Source organism: Salmo trutta, chromosome 29 (genome assembly GCF_901001165.1).
Source record: "Salmo trutta chromosome 29, fSalTru1.1, whole genome shotgun sequence".
Taxonomy (NCBI): domain Eukaryota; kingdom Metazoa; phylum Chordata; class Actinopteri; order Salmoniformes; family Salmonidae; genus Salmo; species Salmo trutta.
Window position 1 is genome coordinate 30,012,541 of NC_042985.1, and position 20,509 is coordinate 30,033,049.

Below are 20,509 nucleotides of genomic sequence, written 5' to 3' on the forward strand. Positions count from 1 at the left end.
TAATCTTTGGTCTTGATGTTTCACTAATATTACAGTCACCCATGAACAACCATGCACGGATACTTATGGCTATGGAGAGTTCTGCCTTGACTGTTCTTGGTTCTCTGTTCCCTGTGTAACCGGTGTCAGTGCCCAGCTAGCACATAAGATCAGGTGTGGGTGGTATTGGTGGCCAACACACCTGAACACACTTAACAAAACAGAGGACAGAAAGTTTTGTTGATGTGAGAACAGAATGTATATGTTTTTAAATAACATTCTTAGAAAGTTCTTTCAACTTCACTGTTTTCTTCTGGTTTTTATGGAAAGTTCTTAATGTTCTGAGAACATGATTTTAAATAGAGCCATGAGGAAACCTCCAGAAAACGTTATACTGAAGTACTGAAATTCCCACAGAAGAACATTATTTCTTTAGGTTCTCTGAACATTACTTTAAATAGAACCATGAGGAAACCTGTGGGAAATGTTATGCTGATGTACTGAAATTCCCAGTGTAAGGAGTGTGTACTGGCGGCAGAGAAGTCAGACGCAGGAGAACAAAACCTGTGTTTCCAAACGGCGTAGTTTAATAACAAAAAACTCACCGGAAAACAGAACAATTAAATAATGGGTACTTAACCCAACGCACACCAGGACAGCCGTGCACAAGCACTTACAATAAACAATCACCGACAAGGACATGACAGGGAACAGAGGATTAAATACACAACATGTAATTGATGGGATTGGAACCAGGTGTGATGGAAGGCAAGACAAAACCAAAGGAAAATGAAAAGCGGATCAGCGATGGCTAGAAGGTCGGTGACGTCGACCGCCGAACGCCGCCCGAACAAGGAGAGGGACCAACTTCGGCGGAAGTCGTGACACACAGAACGTTGTTTCTTAACTATTTGAGAACATTCACAATGTCAAACCAGTTGGAGAACATTTCTAGGACATCACCAAACATTAAATGTAACCACGTTTGAACTTTTAAGGAAACGTTCTGTTAAAGTAATGAAATACCAAGAACATTTATTTTGTCAAGTTCCTCAAATGTGCTGAGAATGTTCCAAGACCAAGCAAATATCCTGCACCATTCACAAAATGTTGTGGGAAGGTTGTATGCAAAATAACCATAGGACAACCAAACTCTCACCAAGCTCTAAGAAACAGATGGTTCTCAGAACGTTATTGAGTGCTTGTTTTCATTTGAAATTGGGTCTGTTTGAATAGACTAAATTGAACAGCTTTGTATGAGTTTAAAAAAACATGGCATGCTAGCTCCATCCTGGTGGTGCAGTGGCCTAATTCCATGGATAAAAAACAGAAGATCATAGGTTAGAATCTCACTGATGCTGTGCCACAATAAAGAAGAAATGTGTTTGCATGATTAATACCCAAACAAATTAATTGCCATGTGTCCTATCTGTGCTTGGGGTTGAAAACTGTTAACCTAAGCTAGTAGTGATATTAAAAGTCTTACTGAAACATTAGTTGACCTCCAAATAACCTTAAAATGCCCTTCAAAATATTTACATTTAGAGAACGTTCTCAGAACATTATTAAATTACCTTCAAATAACCTTTAATTTCTGTCCTCAGATCATTAATAAAACATGTGGTTTTACTGGTCAGGAAACTTATGGCTTCGTTCCCAGAACCAATGGGAAACCAAAAACGTACATTCCCACAACTCTCAATTCGTTAGGTGGAACACAGGCCATACACTAAAATAGGAGAAACATTATGCACACACTGTAATTATATATCATTTCAAGAATAAAAAATAGCCCAACTTGTCATCTTTGAAGAACTTAGTAGGAGGTATGTGTAGATTTGTGATTACAATAGTTCACCTTGGAGAAAAACAGAGGCTTTATCTTTGAACATTTCTCACACGTATCCTCTCCTACACATGACAGTCGGGTAATGTTGCAGACTTACAGTAGGTCTATTACTTGGTTCCATTAGGCTACCTCAAACTGAGGCACCGGGCGCTTAGAACAAGAGAGGGGGGTTAATAAGATGTAAATTACAACCTCCAAGATTGCAATCACACCATAAGAGGTGGGCCTATTAAGAAAATCAAACTGTCCATTACTAAGGATAACTAATGAAAATGACGTTTGCATAGTAGGATTGCCTTACGCATAGTAACATAATGGAGTAGAATAACAACTTTAGTTTAAAATCATTTTGTTGTGTGTTGGGTATATGGAGATTAAAGATACAATATTATCATGAAATGAATGAAAGTGGACAGAGCTACCCTAAAGAGTAAACAAAGTCCATGAATAGGCATATTTATAGTTTTAATGCCAAAATGTGATTGAGCCTTTCTGGACCATAGGCTAGGCCTACCGTATGCTATAAAGGTGTTCATGCAATATAGCAGTACACCACAGTTAATTTACAGGCTACTTTACAGGCTACTTTACCTATAGGTGTAACCGATGTGAAATGGCTAGTAGTTAGCGGTGGTGCGCGCTAATAGAACGCCGCAGCCCGTCTGGTGTTCAACCTTCCCAAGTTCTCTCACGTCACCCCGTTCCTCCGCTCTCTCCACTGGCTTCCAGTTGAAGCTCGTTTCCGCTACAAGACCATGGTGCTTGCCTACGGAGCTGTGAGGGGAACGGCACCTCCGTACCTTCAGGCTCTGATCAGGCCCTACACCCAAACAAGGGCACTGCGTTCATCCACCTCTGGCCTGCTCGCCTCCCTACCTCTGAGGAAGCACAGTTCCCGCTCAGCCCAGTCCAAACTGTTCGCTGCTCTGGCACCCCAATGGTGGAACAAGCTCCCTCACGACGCCAGGACAGCGGAGTCAATCACCACCTTCCGGAGACACCTGAAACCCCACCTCTTTAAGGAATACCTGGGATAGGATTAAGTAATCCTTCTAACCCCCCCTTAAAAGATTTAGATTCACTATTGTAAAGTGGTTGTTCCACTGGATATCATAAGGTGAATGCACCAATTTGTAAGTCGCTCTGGATAAGAGCGTCTGCTAAATGACTTAAATGTAAATGTAAATGTAATAGTATTTCAATCAGTGACGTCACTCGCTCTGAGACCTTTTGTGGCGCGATGGTTGGGGGGTGTCGGGGGTCCCTGGTTCGGGCCCGGGTTGGGTCGGGGAGAGGGACGGAACCTACACTGTTACATTGATGCTGTTGACCCGGATCATTGGTTGCTGCGGAAAAGGAGGAGGTAAAAAGGGGGGTGAGTGTAACCGATGTGAAATGGCTAGTTAGTTAGCGGTGGTGCGCGCTAATAGTATTTCAATCAGTGACGTCACTCGCTCTGAGACTTGAAGTAGGGTTTCCCCTTGCGTTGCAAGAGCCGCTTGTTGCGCGATGGGTAACGATGCTTCGGTGGGTGTCAGTTGTTGATGCGTGCAAGGGTCCCTGGTTCAAGCCCGGGTTGGGGCGAAGAGAGGGACGGAACCTACACTGTTACATAGGCATATCCTGAAATATCACCTTCTAGATTTACAGTTACAGTAACTGTAGTCTGGATAACAGTATTTTTAGCTAACATTCCACTCCTGTCATTTGCCAAAGAGACTGGCCTTTCAGCAATCTCAACGTTCAATATGCAGCCGGATTTACGGTGCAGTTGATGATTGGTAGTTGGAAACATAGAGATCCTATTCAATTCTTCTAATTCTTAATTATATGGTTGGAAACAACATTGATATATTCAATGACAACGTTATGGAAGATGGGGTGCGCGCAAACTTGGCGCAATATAGAATTAGAATTTTAAGAACAACAAACAATGTGAGGAGGCAGGATCAATGAAAGACCATGTTGTTTAAAATGGCTAGAGAGGACTCCGTAATGAGAAAGAAATAATGATATATGCAAAAATATTAGCCTACAAGATTTAATCGAGCTACGTTTGCTTCAGTAGCATGAGAGGAAATAAACTCAGAACTCACCTGTCTTCATTCCTCGCACATGCAGATCATCATGACTTGCTTACATTTTTACAATTTTGTTATGCTCATTTCAGTTAAGTATTATTTGTACCTCTCTTAAGGAAACTTTCTGAATGGACATAGAGAGAATTAGCCAAATGACAGGAGTAGCAAGGTGTGGAATATATCGCCTAATAGCTGAACAGAGGCGGCAACTACGCTATAACGTCGCTTCTATTGGGGAATTCCACCTGGTGACGCTCTGCGGATAAACTGCAATAATGTTCCTCACCGTTAGATGTCACTCTTCTTCTCTTGGTCGACCATGTTACAGCTTTTTTTTCAACGATGTGATCCGAAAGTGGTCCAGAATAATTGATGGACAATAAATCACTGAAATGTCGAGCAGCATAAGGGATGATTTGTGAGCGCACTTTGCCATTGTTGTTTTCATTTCACATTTTAACACCTTCAACAAAAATCATGTTTTCATTTCACATTTGAACACCTTCTCCAAAAATTATATTTCAGTTATTTGTCCTTTGACTAACATGATGTATCATTATATTTCATAATACTAGTAATAACACTCAACAGATAACAGCATTGTTCGAATATTATTCATAACATTAAGTATTATGATTTGAATTAAAGTATCATTATAGGCCTAAGCTACACATTAGAAATCATGAAATTAATGTTAGGCTACAACAAGCAAACGTTTATACATTTGGCTTAGCCTATAACGATGGGAATCAATTATTTGGATACAGTACTCTAATGGTACAAATTATTGTATAATCTTTTTTTAAAACATAGATCCACTTGCAAACTAAACATAGCTTAATAGTGGCTTTACTATATGCCTTGTGAGTGCAGAGGTCTGGTCGCTTTTGTTCCCAGAGTAGACTCCTAAAAAAAAAAGAATTAGCGAATGCAGTAGAGGGAGGAGGGGAGACAGATGGAAGAGAAGTGTAGTTCGTGGTAAAAGCTACAACGTGGATATGTGTGTGAGGCAGCGGCTCTGGGATACAGAGGAATAGAGGAGAGAGCACGAGATGCTGACAGATTCCTGATAGATGTGCAAAATGGCGCAAGCAAGTTCTACCCCTGCGAGCCACCAATTGTTGTAGCTCGGAACATGAAGAGCTAGCCGTATGTCTGTTTTATTCTGATCGCCTCACGTTGTTTTTTCAAGTATCGTAATATATTTCAAAGTGATTAAATGGCTACCAGAAGGCTCTGCCTTGTTCCATGCATTTTTGGATTACTCCTCAACGCTTTAGTCGGTAAGTGTTTATTGATATCCTTTCTAGGCTACTACTACCTCTGCAGGATAACACCTTTTTGGAACGGAACCGCCTTTTCCACCTATCAGAAGCTGGTGCTGCAGACCAAAGATAGTGCATAATATCTAGCCCTATATATTTCTATACCGTCTCCGCTGCAGACATGGTTGAACGAAACTATAGAAGCACTGACCATCTCTGCTGGCCGTGAACTTGACCATATTATTCTCTTGCGTTTATTCCTTGAACGTTCATCTTCTTTTGGGGAATTCAGTTCCATGCAGCGTGTTTATTATATTGGTGTGTTTGTGAATGTGTGCCAATGTAATTTAGAAACCGATATTTGTATATCAAGGGTCTCACACTTGAGTAGGTGGTGATGTGTAGCTGGCACGAACTTGTTTGACACTCTTTGAAAATATTATCATATTATCCTATATAACAACATGGATGTTGCTTAAAAAATGAATATTGAATCCATGCGCCCTTTGGTTTTATTGTATGTAACCACGTGCAGCATCCTTCGTCCTAGAAACCACATAGGTTAACCCACATAGGGTCTGTTGCATAATTGTATAATAACCACACACCCGGAAAATGATATAGGTAGATGATGATGATGATGATGATGATAGGCTCCTACCATTGTAGCCTACGACTCGAACCAAGAAAAAGTGATAGGCTAATAATGATCATAATTATGATGATATTGATAATAATAATAGCCTAATAATAGGCCTAACAATAATAATAATAACAACAATAGGTTATGAGATGATTTTGATTTTATGATGTTTAAGTAGGCTATCCTATTAATTGAATGTGTTAAAAATAAGAATGATAATTGTTTATACCCATTATGGACCATGTGGTTCTTAGGTGTGTGTGTGTGTGTGTGTGTGTGTGTGTGTGTGTGTGTCCTGTTGTGTTGATTTGTGCCAAATACACTCTGAAAGACTAGTATCTCCTTCCTTTCTTTCTTGGCTGTGGTCACTATGAATCCTTACCATTGATGCACTCAAACCAGCCTTTTATGCATTTATGGAATGTTATTACTTTTTTTAAATTATGAATTCCCAATATGTTCTGCCACTTGTCTGTATAGAGCATATTAGCCTTTTTTATCAGAGCACTGAGCACTGCTGCGCTTATCATCTGTCATAGGGGGAGATAGCTTTAATTGAGCTAGTCTTTGTGTAGTCAATTTATTGCTGTGAGAATGAATGAAAAAGACAGCAGTTATTGCCCGCTGAGGAGAATATTTATACAGATGAACTTCTTTTTAAAATGTTCTTGGCTCCTTTGTTCAGTATGATTGACAGTTTTTAGTCCCTCAATGCGAGGCCCCATTTCACAGCATGTAACCCGGATAGAGGGATGCTTTTATGATGAGCATCATGCCATAGAGACCCACAGAAGCCCACCACCCATGTAATAACATTTCCAGTAAAGGCTGGAGCAGTAGTATGGAGGGTGAGAAAGGAGGAGTGAAGGAGTAAGGAAGGAGGAGTGAAGGAGTAAGGAAGGAGGAGTGAAGGAGTAAGGAAGGAGGAGTGAAGGAGTAAGGAAGGAGGAGTGAAGGAGTAAGGAAGGAGGAGTGAAGGAGTAAGGAAGGAGGGGTGAAGTAGTAAGGAAGGAGGAGTGAAGGAGTAAGGAAGGAGGGGTGAAGGAGTAAGGAAGGAGGAGTGAAGGAGTAAGGAAGGAGGGGTGAAGTAGTAAGGAAGGAGGAGTGAAGGAGTAAGGAAGGAGGGGTGAAGGAGTAAGGAAGGAGGAGTGAAGGAGTAAGGAAGGAGGAGTGAAGGAGTAAGGAAGGAGGAGTGAAGGAGTAAGGAAGGAGGAGTGAAGGAATAAGGAAGGAGGAGAGGAGGAGTAAGGAAGGAGGAGAGACGGAGTAAGGAAGGAGGAGTGAAGGAGTAGGGAAGGAGGAGTGAAGGAGTAAACATCAAATCAAATCACATTTATTTATATAGCCCTTCTTACATCAGCTGATATCTGATGCTGTACAGAAACCCAGCCTAAAACCCCAAACAGCAAGCAATGCAGGTGTAGAAGCACGGTGGCTAGGAAAAACTCCCTAGAAAGGCCAAAACCTATGAAGAACCCTAGAGAGGAACCAGGCTATGCAAATGCATACATTTTTTATTTGAGGCCTTTGAGTTCTTTGTGTGTCGCTAGTGAGTGACTTATAAGGGAGTTGTTGTGATGTATTCTAGCCGCCACATCTAAGAGAAATGAAATAGTTTCAATTGATTTGTTTCACTAATCCTGCAAAGATTGAATCATTTTTTGTGCCGTTTAAAGTTTCAGTCTATATGAGGAAGACCACAGAACCACTGAGGTAAGGTGTATGGTTAGAAGCTGTAGTGAAGCCTGAATAGAACAGTCCGTTTTTTGTTTTCATTCTGCAAGGTATGACCAGAGAGGTGTGCACTGTTAGATGTTTGTTCAAAATAAAGACAAATAGCAACAGTAACAACAGCAACAACAAAAAATCGTATTGGCTGAGCAACAGCAACGTCTCCCGATTAGCATAAATCTTTCTTATTGGTTGTTTGGATTTGAATCGTGAAACAAATGATTTTGTTAGTCACATTCACTATGAGGATGCTGTTGTTGTTTACTTGTGTTATTCTTGTGAGCTTCATCTTAGACCCTGTCAATATAATTTGATAGCCTGTACACACAACTGTTATTCTATGTTTGTTTGGTGAAGGATACTGATGAGTAGTCTACACAGAGACCTCACCTATCCCATAGGGAATGACCATGTGTTGACAATGTTATGGACACATGTCAGACCGCCGGACTACCTTTTAGATGTATGAAATGTACATTTTCTTAGAGCTTATAGTGGGACCATTGTTAGTGCACATTTCTTGTCAATATCATCTTCCTGGTGTGATTTAGTCTGTGGGTCAGTTTATTGCTTAGATAATTGAAAGGCAAAGGGCACCCTGTTGCAGCTGTGTGTGTGTGTGTGTGTGTGTGTGTGTGTGTGTGTGTGTGTGTGTGTGTGTGTGTGTGTGTGTGTGTGTGTGTGTGTGTGTGTCCGTGTCTGTGTGTTTATGGTATGAGGAGAAAAAGGAATGTCATTGATTCATAATTGACATGGGTAGATGCCTGTGGATAGGTATACAAACATAGTCTTTACTTACAGGGTCTACCCTAGAAATAAAGATAATGTTTTGATCTGCCACGGCAAAGTGCTATAAAAATAGCTTTTTACTTTAGACCGTAGAATTACAGTTATGGATGTTACAGAGTCTGATTGGCTGCTGTCGGAGATAGTCTGTGAGGTTGTAAGGATTAGGTCAAAACATGGATAGCCATTTCGAAGGAAGGACTAGGCTGAACACAAAAACTATAATTTTATTGTTATTTCCATTATTAGGAAAAACAAAGTCTGAAACAGAGTCTAATTTCTTGATCGAAGTCTAGCATGATACATTTTTGTCAACAGAAGCCATACTACTTTAGAACTACATAATTATAGGTAGCCTTAATACAGTAGTATACTGCATAGGCTAAGGCCAGGCACCACACCGAATACAGTATTTTTGAAACCTATGTATACGTATATCAAAATGTCCATTACTGTCACATTCTTCTTCGTCAGAAGATAAAGAGAAATCATTGTCGGACCAATACGCAGCGAGATCGTATGTACGCATCTTCTTTATTAAGGAAAAGAAGGGAAACCAAAATAAACACGTACACAAAACACAATGACGAATAACAGTCTGGTAAGGCACAAGGCTATACACAGAACAATCTCCCACGAAACACATACCTATATATAGGACTCTCAATCAAAGGCAACTACAAACACCTGCCTCCAATTGAGAGTCCAACACCCAATTACCTAACATAGAAATACTAAACTAGAGAGAGAACATAACCCAAAACCCGGAAATAATAAATCAAACACCCTTCTAAGCAAACCACCACACCGAACCACAATAAAACAAATACCCTCTGCCACGTCCTGACCAAACTACAATACAAATAACCCCTATTACTGGTCAGGACGTGACAATTACGAGTTGAATGTAGACACAAATATGAGATTATTATTATTACACATTTTCTGAAATATTGTATTAAAATATGTAAATGAAGCAATATATAGGTAACTGCCAAAATAAAGGAAACACCAACATAAAGTGTCTTAAAAGACTGTTTGGCCACCACGAGCCAGAACAGATTCAATTCAACTTGGCGTAGATTCTACTAGTGTTTGGAACTCTATTGGAGGGATGTGACACCATTCTTCATGACCCTAACACGGAACCCAAACCGGCTGCGCGCGCGCGCCATCGTGCATACATTTATTTTGTCCCCCTACACCAAACGCGATCACGACATGCAGGTTAAAATATCAAAACAAACTCTGAACCAATGATATTAATTTGGGGACAGGTCGAAAAGCATTAAACATTTATGGCAATTTAGCTAGTTAGCTTGCACTTGCTAGCTAATTTGTCCTATTTAGCTAGCTTGCTGTTGCTAGCTAATTTGTCCTGGGATATAAACATTGAGTTGTTATTTTACCTGAAATGCACAAGGTCCTCTACTCCGACAATTAATCTACACATAAAACGGTCAACCGAATCGTTTCTAGTCATCTCTCCTTCCAGGCTTTTTCATCTTTGAACTTATATGGTGATTGGCATCTAAACTTTCATAGTATTACTACACCGACCGGCAACACAGTTCATCTCTCAATCACCCACGTGGGTATAACCAATGAGGAGATGGCACGTGGGTACCTGCTATTATAAACCAATGAGGAGATGGTAGAGGCAGGACTTGCAGCGTGATCTGCGTCAGAAATAGAAAATACTTATATTTTAGCCTTTGGCAATGCAGACGCTCGTTGACGCACGCGAGCAGTCTGGGTGCAATAATTTAATAACATAGATTTCTAAATTTATTTTGCAACGCTCATGCACGCGATGCGAACGGTGTGGTCAGCCTGTAAGCATGATGGGATGTTAATAGCTTAATTAACTCAGGAACCACACCTGTGTGAAAACACCTGCTTTCTTTCTTCCAAAATACTTTGTATCCCTCGTTTACTTAAGTGTTTCCATTATTTTGGCAGTTACCTGTACATGTGCCTATTCTGCCTACAAGTGGTGTAAAATATTTAAGTAAAAATCATTTAAAGTACTACTAAAGTATTTTGGCGGGGTATCTGCACTTTACTTTACTATTTACTATTTATATATCATACTTTTATTTCACTACATTCCTAAAGAAAATCATGTACTTTTTACTCGCTACGTTTTCCCTGAAACCCAAAAGTACCTGTTACATTTTGAATGCTTAGCAGGACAAGAAAATGGTCCAATTACACACTTCTCAAGAGAACTTGGAGTGTGCCCCTGCTACCCCCACCCCCCAAAAAAGAATGGTGCCATCTGGTTTGCTTAATATAAGGAATTTGAAATTATTTATACTTTACTTTTGATACTTAAGTATATTTTAGCCATTATATTTACTTTAGATACTTAAGTATATTTTAGCCATTATATTTACTTTAGATACTTAAGTATATTTAAAACCAAAAACGTTGACTTTTACTCAAGTAGTATTTTACTGGGTGACTTTCCTTCATTAACATGTCAACTTCATAACAAACACTGGGGGACATCTATAAGTGGCAAAACAAGCTCTGTGTGCCCTTTCCAAAAATAATTAAATACATGTATGATTGACCCCCAAAAATGATTTGGGTGATTCCATGCAAGGATAGCCCCCAAAAGTGTTTTTGTATCTCAGATTGTTCTGACAATTCTTACGTAGAAACTTAATTGGTAGGAAGGATGTTTGACATGCTTCTTACATTTGTATCACAAACCATTTTTGAGAAAATCATAATGAAAGTGGCCATTTTAGGCCCTTTTTAGACCTGTATATGCCTGTAAGACCCTATGATCTGTGAACCGTACATGATACAGACAACATCTTGTGGTCACTTCTTATAGTTTGCTTTGAAATATAGAGAATGACTAGAATCTGAAAAACACATTTTCACATTAATTTATTCAACATAAAAAATTACCCATTTTAATTTAGCTTATTTTAGACATATTGTTTGGAGCAATATACTTTTCAAACATTTCAAACATATTTCCAGAGTGGGCTCTGGTACTTTTGAAGATAAGACATATTATAATATGAGAAATTGACATTATAGGTCATTAACCAATCACAGCCCTCCTTTAGGATTGTACATTCAGCAAATCACCAGTAGAGAGAGTTCCCTTTGAATCCATTTTCCCATTCACTGTGTTGGTGGTGCTCATAACTTAAAAATTAGCATAGAGCCCACTCTGGAAATTTGATGTATTGTTCCAAACAATGTCTTAAATTGAACAACATCAAAGAGGGCACTTTTGAGGTGTTAATATTTTGAATGTTGAATAAATGAATGTTTTTAGAATCTAGACATACTCCATATTTTAGAGCACACTATAAGGTATACAAAATTACACCAAGATGTTGCCTGTATCATGGACGAGTTGGCAATGGATGGTAGCCTACAGGGTTGAGTAGACTTGGCATTGAAACTGAGGAAGAGGTGGATGAGAGAGCCTTGCGATTTCACTGAGAAGGTGAAATAAAAGAGTGGAGAAAGTGATGAGACAAAGATAAGGCCCTGCTTCTGATATCTAAACAGTGTGAGGGATGACTAGATGGGTGGCTCCCGATACAATATTGCTATTTAAACGCTTAACACGTTTACCCTCATAATGTACTGTTATTGTGTGAGATAATTAGAGTTTTTTTAAAAAGTCTATGTTTTTTTGTACATCTGAAATTGAGACCTGCCTCTTGATTGCATTGTAATGATCTGATCCAGATCTGTGACTGTATGGGTCTGATTAGACAACAACAGCAGTGGCTGCTGAAATTGAAGTGCCTCATGTGACAAGGGACAAATTACCCAGGAGTGCTTTTTACTGAGAAGGAAATTATGGGAGCATTAAGTATGCATTGTTCTGCAGTGTTCAGGATGCTCACTCTCTGTGATTGATTAAACCAAGCTTTTTATGTGTTTTTGCACATAAACGTGATGCAGCTTTGACCGCTTCATTTCTAACCATGTTGATAAGAGCTTGGTTATTATTTAGCCAACTGCAGCAGTTTGGCTGTGAGGCTGTGGATGCCTCCCTCCCTCCAGTCCTTCGTACAGTAGCACGGTGGGTTTAATTGAATACCAGTAGTAAGCCTGAGCGCGAGCCACACTTAGCCACCACTAGTCTCTCTCAGCCTGGCAGGCTTCTGGTCTCCCACGGTGGTAATCCTAAACCCCAGGGTGCCCTTTCCCTTGTTAAAGGGAGCATTAAGGGGAGGGGTCTGCCTGACTGTGTGTGCCTCTTTCTCTGTCTCTTTGACAGTGTGTCTCTGCTCTGACCTCTGGCATCTACAGCTGTGCTGGCCTCTGTTCTCCTGTTCCACGCAGCACTGCACCCAGCAGCACAGCACACAACACACACATGGCCAGCCATCCCTCCCCTCCTCATCCATAACCCTGACCCCTCTATAGCTTAGCTAGGTGCTCAGTGCTTCTGCTGTGGCCATGTGCTGGTAATGCTGTCCATCTCTCTCTGTTTCTCTCTCTCCCCTCTCTCTCTTTTCTTGCCATCTGTTATTATACCTCTCCCCTTCTCCATTTTTTCCAAAGACAGTGTTGGAACCAGTCATGCATGTTCCATGTGGACATTCATTTTTAATGTCTTGGAGGCAGTCATCAGTGCTCTGTGAGAGTCCACAGACCTCCGAGTCTATCTGATGACATTGATGAGCCAATCAGTCAAAACTATCATTTGAAAACCTGCAGGACCCTGCTCTCTCTCCATGCTTTATTCATTTAAAAACCAACAAATTCATTGAATTCATCAGCTTCCTGTTCAGCTTAAAAGGACACACTGCAATGCGTTCATGAATGGCTCATCGCTGTGAAATACTGACATGATAATAACACAGAGTCAGTTTGTTGATGTTACTACGGGTGACGAAACACTACTTGCATTGAGATTTTATCTGGGTTTCTGATGCTGGATAACATCTATTAATGCCCTGTAACAGTTTTGAAAGCGTGACATGAACATCCCTTCTATATCCAGAGGGCAGAAACAGAGCCCTCTGTCTCCTAAGAAAATGTAATATGTAACACTTTTGTATCATCTAATGCTTTATTTGTGTCCAGAAGCATTTTAGTGTATAATGGGTGTTTTAGCTTCCATCATTGTTTTGCCCATGACAGGAAGCGTGACTGATTGCCTCTGTACCCGCGTGCTCTTTGTTTGCTGTTCATGTACTGGTAGCTGTGCTGACTGCGCTGGCTTCCTGTGTGTGCTGAACGCTCAGGCTTTGTTGGGGCAGCGGAGCAGAGAGCCCTGTGCAGGCAGCACGGCCAGCGAGGGGTTAAATATTTCACCACCCCCTTGTTTTTCAGAGACGGTAGCACTGATGTCTCTTTGGTCTCATAGCAGCTTTACCTACCTCGCAGAGAGAGCGGGAGGGAAACGGTTAGAAAGGAGAGCATGTCAATGAATTCCTTGTCTGCACCTAAAGGGGCGTATCCCTGGGCTGGAATTTGAGGGATGACGCCGGAGGTCCTCTCTGCTGACCCCTGTGCTGCCCAGATTCCTGGGTCCGAGGCAGGGACTGTTAGTGCTTAGTCCTTCAGCAGCTGAAACCTGATACTGAGAGCACGGAGGTGCAGGAGAGTCCGCTAAGCTTTACTTTTATGACGCCAAGTCAGGTCAGCTTGTTTACATCCTTTATTTATTGTTCTCTCTCCTTCTGTTCCCTCTCAGAACCACAGACACTAAAGACCTCGCTCTGGTATCATCGCCAAGCATAACTATTGATATTAATGAATTAATCAGTACCTCGGTAATAAGTCACAGAAGGGAAGTATGTGTGTGGGTGTGTGTGTAATACGAGCTTGCAAGTGTGAATTATTGTGTGCGCCTGTGTGTGTGTGTGTGTGTGTGTGTGTGTGTCTGCTCCGTTCTTGTTGTGTAAGACTTTATCATGACCAGGTAATCATTTAACCCTGCTCTCTGGCTCTGGCTGAGCTGATCAGAGAGAGGTGTGAGAAGAATGACAAGGATAGTTTCCTTATTTACACTGCCCTGTGCTCTCTGTCTCAGACCACATACACTGCACAAACTCACACACAGAGACCTTCACTGACACTAGATGGAAATATACTAAGCAAAAATAGAAACGCGACATGCAACAATTTCACAGATTTGACTGAGTTACAGTTCATATGAAGAAATCAGTCAATTGAAATAGAGTCATTAAGCCCTAATTTATGGATTTCACACGACTGGGAATACAGCTATGCATCTAGATACCTTTAAAAAATGGCCCTCTAATGGGCCTCAGGATCTCAGCTTCTTGATATGCCTCACCTGTCAGGTGGACGGCTCCAACCCACTGGCTCCAGGTCATCTATAAGTCTTTGCTAGAAAAAGCCCCGCCTTATCTCAGCTCACTGGTCACCATAGCAGCACCCACCCGTAGCACACGCTCCAGCAGGTATATTTCACTGGTCATCCCCAAAGCCAACACCCCGTTTGGCCACCTTTCCTTCCAGTTCTCTGCTGCCAATGAATGTAATGAATTGCAAAAATCACTGAAGCTTGAGACTCATATCTCCCTCACTAACTTTAAACATCGTCTGTCAGAGCAGCTTACCGATCATTGCACCCATACACAGCCCATCTGTAAATAGCCCACCCAACTACCTCATCCCCATATTGTTATTTATTTTTGTTGCTCTTTTGCACCCCAGTATCTCTACCTGCACATCATCATCTGCACATCTATCACTCCAGTGTTAATGCTAAATTGTAATTATTTCGCCACTATGGCCTATTTATTGCCTTACCTCCCTAATCTTACTACATTTGCACACACTATATATAGATTTTTATATTGTGTTATTTTTTGACTGTACATTTGTTTATACCATGTGTAACTCTGTGTTGTTGTTTTTGTCGCACTGCTTTGCTTTATCTTGACCAGGTCGCAGTTGTAAATGAGAACTTGTTCTCAACTGGCCTACCTGGTTAAATAAAGGTGAAATATAAGATTTAAACAGGGATGTAAACAAATTTGTGCACAAAATTTTAGAGAAATATGCACTTTGTACATATGGAAAATGTATTTTATTTCAGGAACCAGCTCATGGGACCAACACTTTTCATGTTGCATTTATATTTTTGTTCAGTGTAGATAGATGGACACTAGATGGAGAGTCCTCAATCAGCTCTCTCTCTCTCTCTCTCTCTCTCTCTCTCTCTCTCTCTCTCTCTCTCTCTCTCTCTCTCTCCCTCTCTCTCTCTCTCTCTCTCTCTCTCTCATATGTCACCAGGTCAAGGGAAGAGGAAAGAGTCTTCCAGTTATGTTACTGTAAGGCAAAGATGAAAGGAGTGCAGCAGATAAAAAGATGAAAACACGACAGTCCCCAGTGACCTTGGCCATAATCTTTAGCTTCTTTTTCTATCTGCCCTCAAAAGGTAATACTCGTGTCTCTGAAAAGCAGACAATTCGAAACCTTCTCTGTTGCATTCCACTATTGATCTGAGCAAATCTGTATTCAAGCCATTCAAAATGCAGTCGTTTGAGTTACTGACCTAAATTAATGTTTATTACAGCCTCTCTGTGCCAGCGGCCTTCAGGGCCTTAACAGCCTACAAACACCTTCTGAATTACATTTTATCCCTGGCAGAAGAAGCAGATTTCAAAGTGACAATCACATAATCGCTATCACCTTGCTCTTGGTGTTGATGATTGACCCTGCAGGTGATTACAGAGTAAGGAAACATCAAAGTGGCCCAGCAATATGGCTGGGAATTGCCAGGGACCTCACAATACGATGTTGTCATAATACTTATGTGCCGATACAATATGTATTGTGATTCCCACGATTATCTTGATATCTATTGGGATTAGATACTGTGATTTTATTGCGATTTGATGTTCCAAACATATTGCTCATCATATGTCTGCTGCAGAGGGACAAGAGAGAGCTATGAGAAAACAAGTTTGGATCAGTCATGGAAATAAAAGTGCTGAAAACAAATTGTCTCCCTATTTTAAAAAAAATGATGGAGAACTAGCTTTGAAGGACAAATACTGGAGTTTTGGTGCAAGTACAGCCAACTAGCACAAAAATAATATTGCGATATTGTCTAACGATACGATATATCAGCAAAAATAATATCCTGATATGCAGTGGTGTAAAGTACTTAAGTAAAAATACTTTAAAATACTACTTAAGTAATTTCTTGGGGGGGTATCTGTACTTTACTATTTAATTTTTGGAAAACTTTTACTTATACTTCACTACATTCCTGTTGAAAATAATGTACTTTTTATTTCATACATTTTCTCTGACACCCAAAAGTACTTGTTACATTTTGAATGCTTAGCACGACAGGAAATTGGTACAATTCACACACTTATCAAGAGAACATCCCTGCTCTTCCCTACTGCCTCTGATCTAGCGGACTCACTAAACACATATGCTTCATTTGTAAATGATGTCTGAGTGTTGGAGTGTTCCCCTGGCTAGCTGTAAATAAATCATTTCAATTAAATTGTGCCGCTATACAAGTTACAATTTTACCTTTACTTTTGATACTAAAATATAAACCAAATACTCTACTTTGACTTGAGTAGTATTTCACTGGGTGACTTTCACTTTTACTTGAGTCATTTTCTTTTAAGGTATCTTTACTTTTACACAAGTATGACAATTGAGTGCTTTTTCTGTTTCCTCCATCACTAGCCAGCAATGTGTGCTGTTTGATATGATGGCAGAACGAGACGGTATTGAGTGCATCATGTCTCAAAGGCAGTAGGTAGGTGGATTGTCAGCAACACATCAAGGTGGTTTATTATGGGACTGGAAGCTGGCAGACAGTAGCATGCACAGTAATCAGACAGTGTACAGTTATTGTGCTTTTTTATTCTATAGCACACATCAATATCTGTCACCATAACTCCATGGTTTCTTTGTGTTTAAAGGATTGACCAGTCTGTTCCTTCTACGTTCACCTGGCAGTCTATTCTCTTGTGCTTGTAGGTGTGGATAGTTCATTTTCACTCTGCTGGAAAGCATGTTCTTGCTAGTGAGTGTGAATGAATTCTCTTGAGACCAAACTCTAACCTAGCTGGCTAAGGCTGTTTGCTCATGAGCGCTGTGTGTATTTTCTGTGTAGCTGTGTAGGTGTAACGTGTGTATTTCTCTGCTATTTGTGTAGGTGTGACATCGGGAGCAGAGCTCTCCTTCACCCTGGAGCCCAGTGACATCATCGCGGTGCAGGAGCAGCCCCTCATGCTGCACTGTCAGGTGGACGGTATCCCACCAATCACCACGCAGTGGAGGAGGAACGGCATCCTCCTGGTGGATGACCAATACTACACCATGTTCCACAACGGCACTCTGCTGATTGGACGCTTCCAGAGGACCAAGTCTGACGGCTCAACCGATGAAGGGGATTATGAGTGCGTGGGCCAGAACTCCTTTGGTCTGGTGGTGAGCCGCAGGGCCAGGGTGCAGGCTGCCAGTAAGTGTTCCTTTAATAACCTTGTTACGGGGGTTATCACTGCCATGGTAGTACCATGTTATTACAATGTTATTGAAAAGCATAATTAGCAATCCCCAACATATTACCAACATTGGTAATAGGAGAGGTATTTGTTGATTGCTAGCAAGTATGACTTAATGAATACAATTATGCATACAATAACTCAATAATATGTAGGTTTAAGTTTAAATCTGCTGAACTTTTTGCCGTCACTATTGTTGGAAGGTGGCGAAATCTGCCGTTGGGTTTGTCAACCCTTGTCTACAGTATGTCTCTCATGTAGCCGACCGCTGCTGGATACGTGGCCGTACAGCCAGAGGAACCAGCGGGCTACTGTATTTACCAAGCTTTAATGTTGGAGCCACGTTATGTTTGGATCAGCCCAGTATGAGCGACTTAGGGAGCCAGGGATGTGATGGTTTGACAAAGAAGCCTTATTTCCAAAGGTACATTAGCATTTTGGATTTTGCCCTCCCTTCGTGTAATGTTGCATGTCCCTAGTAATATTTCATACTTAATCTGTGCTCTTCTCTGGAATTTACTATTAGCAAGCCTTCATACTTGGCGTTCACACTGCGTTGTTGTGCCTGCTGTAATCTCAATGTGTTGCTGATGGCCCTCTCGCTGGTTGCTGGCACCAAGATCAATTTTCTGCGCTCCGCTCTAGCCACAAAGCTCTTTTTTGGATTCACTTGAGTTCCACGTCAAGTGCTAAGCATTGGAACCATGGCACAGTGATAACATACTTACAATCTGTCTCTTTGGTGGAGAGAAAATGTGGCTGTTTGGTTCAGACAGTCTCTCAGAGCAGTCTCTATTGAACTCTATCCTTCTCTCTCTCTCTCTTTCTCTCTTTTTTCTCTCCCTGTTCCATTTCTCTCCCCCTCTCTCTCTCTATCACCGTCTCCATGTGTGTATCCCTCGGTGAATAAAAGCCATCCCCCTGTCCTCGAGCCCTCTGCTGTGTTTGACCATGTGGCTGTTGCCTTCCCTGTAGCTCAGTTGGTAGAGCATGGTGTTTGCAACACCAGGGTTGTGGGTTTGATTCCCACGGGGGGCCAGCACAGGAAAAAAAAAAAAAATGTATGAAATGTATGCATTCACTACTGTAAGTCGCTCTGGATAAGAGCGTCTGCCAAATGACTAAAATGTAAAAAAAATGTAAAATGTAAATGTTTGGAGAGAGATGTAGAACAGCACTGTCCTGGACACTGCCTTGTCTCTTCTTCCTGCCATGGCGTTTCTCATTCTGATACTGTGGCTATGTACACTGCACAGTGTATGTGTAGATTACACTGTAAACACACGGCTATTGCGTTGTCAAGGCTGTGCTTGACTTGACTGGAAACGGAAGAAAACATAGTGGAGATGGTCATTTAAACACATAGACAGTTTACACGGTGGAGTTATTCCAGGGGAGGCTGCTGGGGGGAGGACGGCTCATGATAATGGCTGGTATGGAGTCAGCGGAGTGGTATCAACCACATGGTAAACATGTTTTTGATGTGTTTGATACCAGTTCGTTGACTCCATTCCAGCCATTATTATGAGCCGTCCTCCCCTCAGCAGCCTCCACTGACTTAGTCTCAAAGGGAATGTGTTATGCTATGTGGCGCTTGTTATTTTCAGAAGGTCTTCTTGCTTCATGAGGCTTCGGGTCGTTGTAACTGAACAGTGAAGTGACCGTAGAGCAGAGGATTGGTGGTGTCTTAAGTAAGGCAGCCACAGTAATTCATGTGGTCTCCAAGCTTGTGCAGCAGCCTTTGTCCTTTAACGGCTAATAGAAGATCCTTTGTATTGAACTCTGTACGTTCATATGTTTGTTAATAAGGATGTGGTGTGCTCCAGTGCTCCAGTGCTCCATAGCTGTGCAGTGCTGGAGAACAATAGACAAACCCATGTGTTTCTGTGGAAGAAAGAAAAACGGCATATGTCAGTGACTTACACTGGAGAACAATGGGTAAATTGAATGTGCAGTATTCTTTAAAGAAAACCTTTGTGTTTACACACACGCACGCACACACACACACACACACACACACACACACAGACACACACACACACACACACACACACACACACACACACACACACGCCTACAATATAGTAACTCTAATGCACAGGCATCCACTCAAACCAGAGGTCATGGGGAGTAATCAAAGCAGCACCTTTGTGATACTGTACAGTTAAGCGTTTCTGAAAGCTCTTCTGTGCTGCGTCGAGTTACACACTGACAGACAAAGGCTGGCAGAGGGCTTAGAGTCCTGCCCTGTGTGTAACACAGGCCAGGAAGGAGACAGCTCACTGCTGTGCTGTTGTGTCCATGCGGCCTCGCCGCTCAATGGGACCGAGGTGGCTAAGTGGTCACGGGGAGGGCCCTGTATCTCGCAGGCCACGGGAAAAAGTCATCCCTACGCAGTGGTGCCGCCAGACACAAGAAACCTTTTAAAACCTCCTTAGGGAGGCTTTCTCTCAAAAGTCAGCCCATAGTTACCGTTTCAGCACCTCCCCGCTTTTACATGAGAGAAAATCCTGGATTTGGCTATTCCATGAATGATTATTTATGATTTAGTGGTCTGAGAGTGGAGTGGATGTCAAACCGGAGGGGGGGTTGAAATGAAAATCTCTGCTGATAGCACCTGAGGAATATTTGTTATTTATTTGACCTTTATTTAACTAGACAAGTCAGTTAAG

At 41.4% G+C, this 20,509-nt stretch overlaps 1 protein-coding gene across 1 annotated transcript in view; it reads left to right on the top strand.

Annotated features, from left to right (window-relative positions):
- Positions 1-4,671: 4,671 nt before the first annotated feature.
- igdcc3 (immunoglobulin superfamily, DCC subclass, member 3) overlaps positions 4,672-20,509 on the top strand; it is a 94,887-nt gene continuing 79,049 nt past the window's right edge. The window contains exons 1-2 of the mRNA XM_029721696.1: positions 4,672-5,192; positions 17,489-17,794. Of these exons, the coding sequence (XP_029577556.1) occupies positions 5,129-5,192; positions 17,489-17,794 (370 nt within the window). The 5' untranslated portion in view covers positions 4,672-5,128. The remainder of the gene's footprint in view (positions 5,193-17,488; positions 17,795-20,509) is intronic.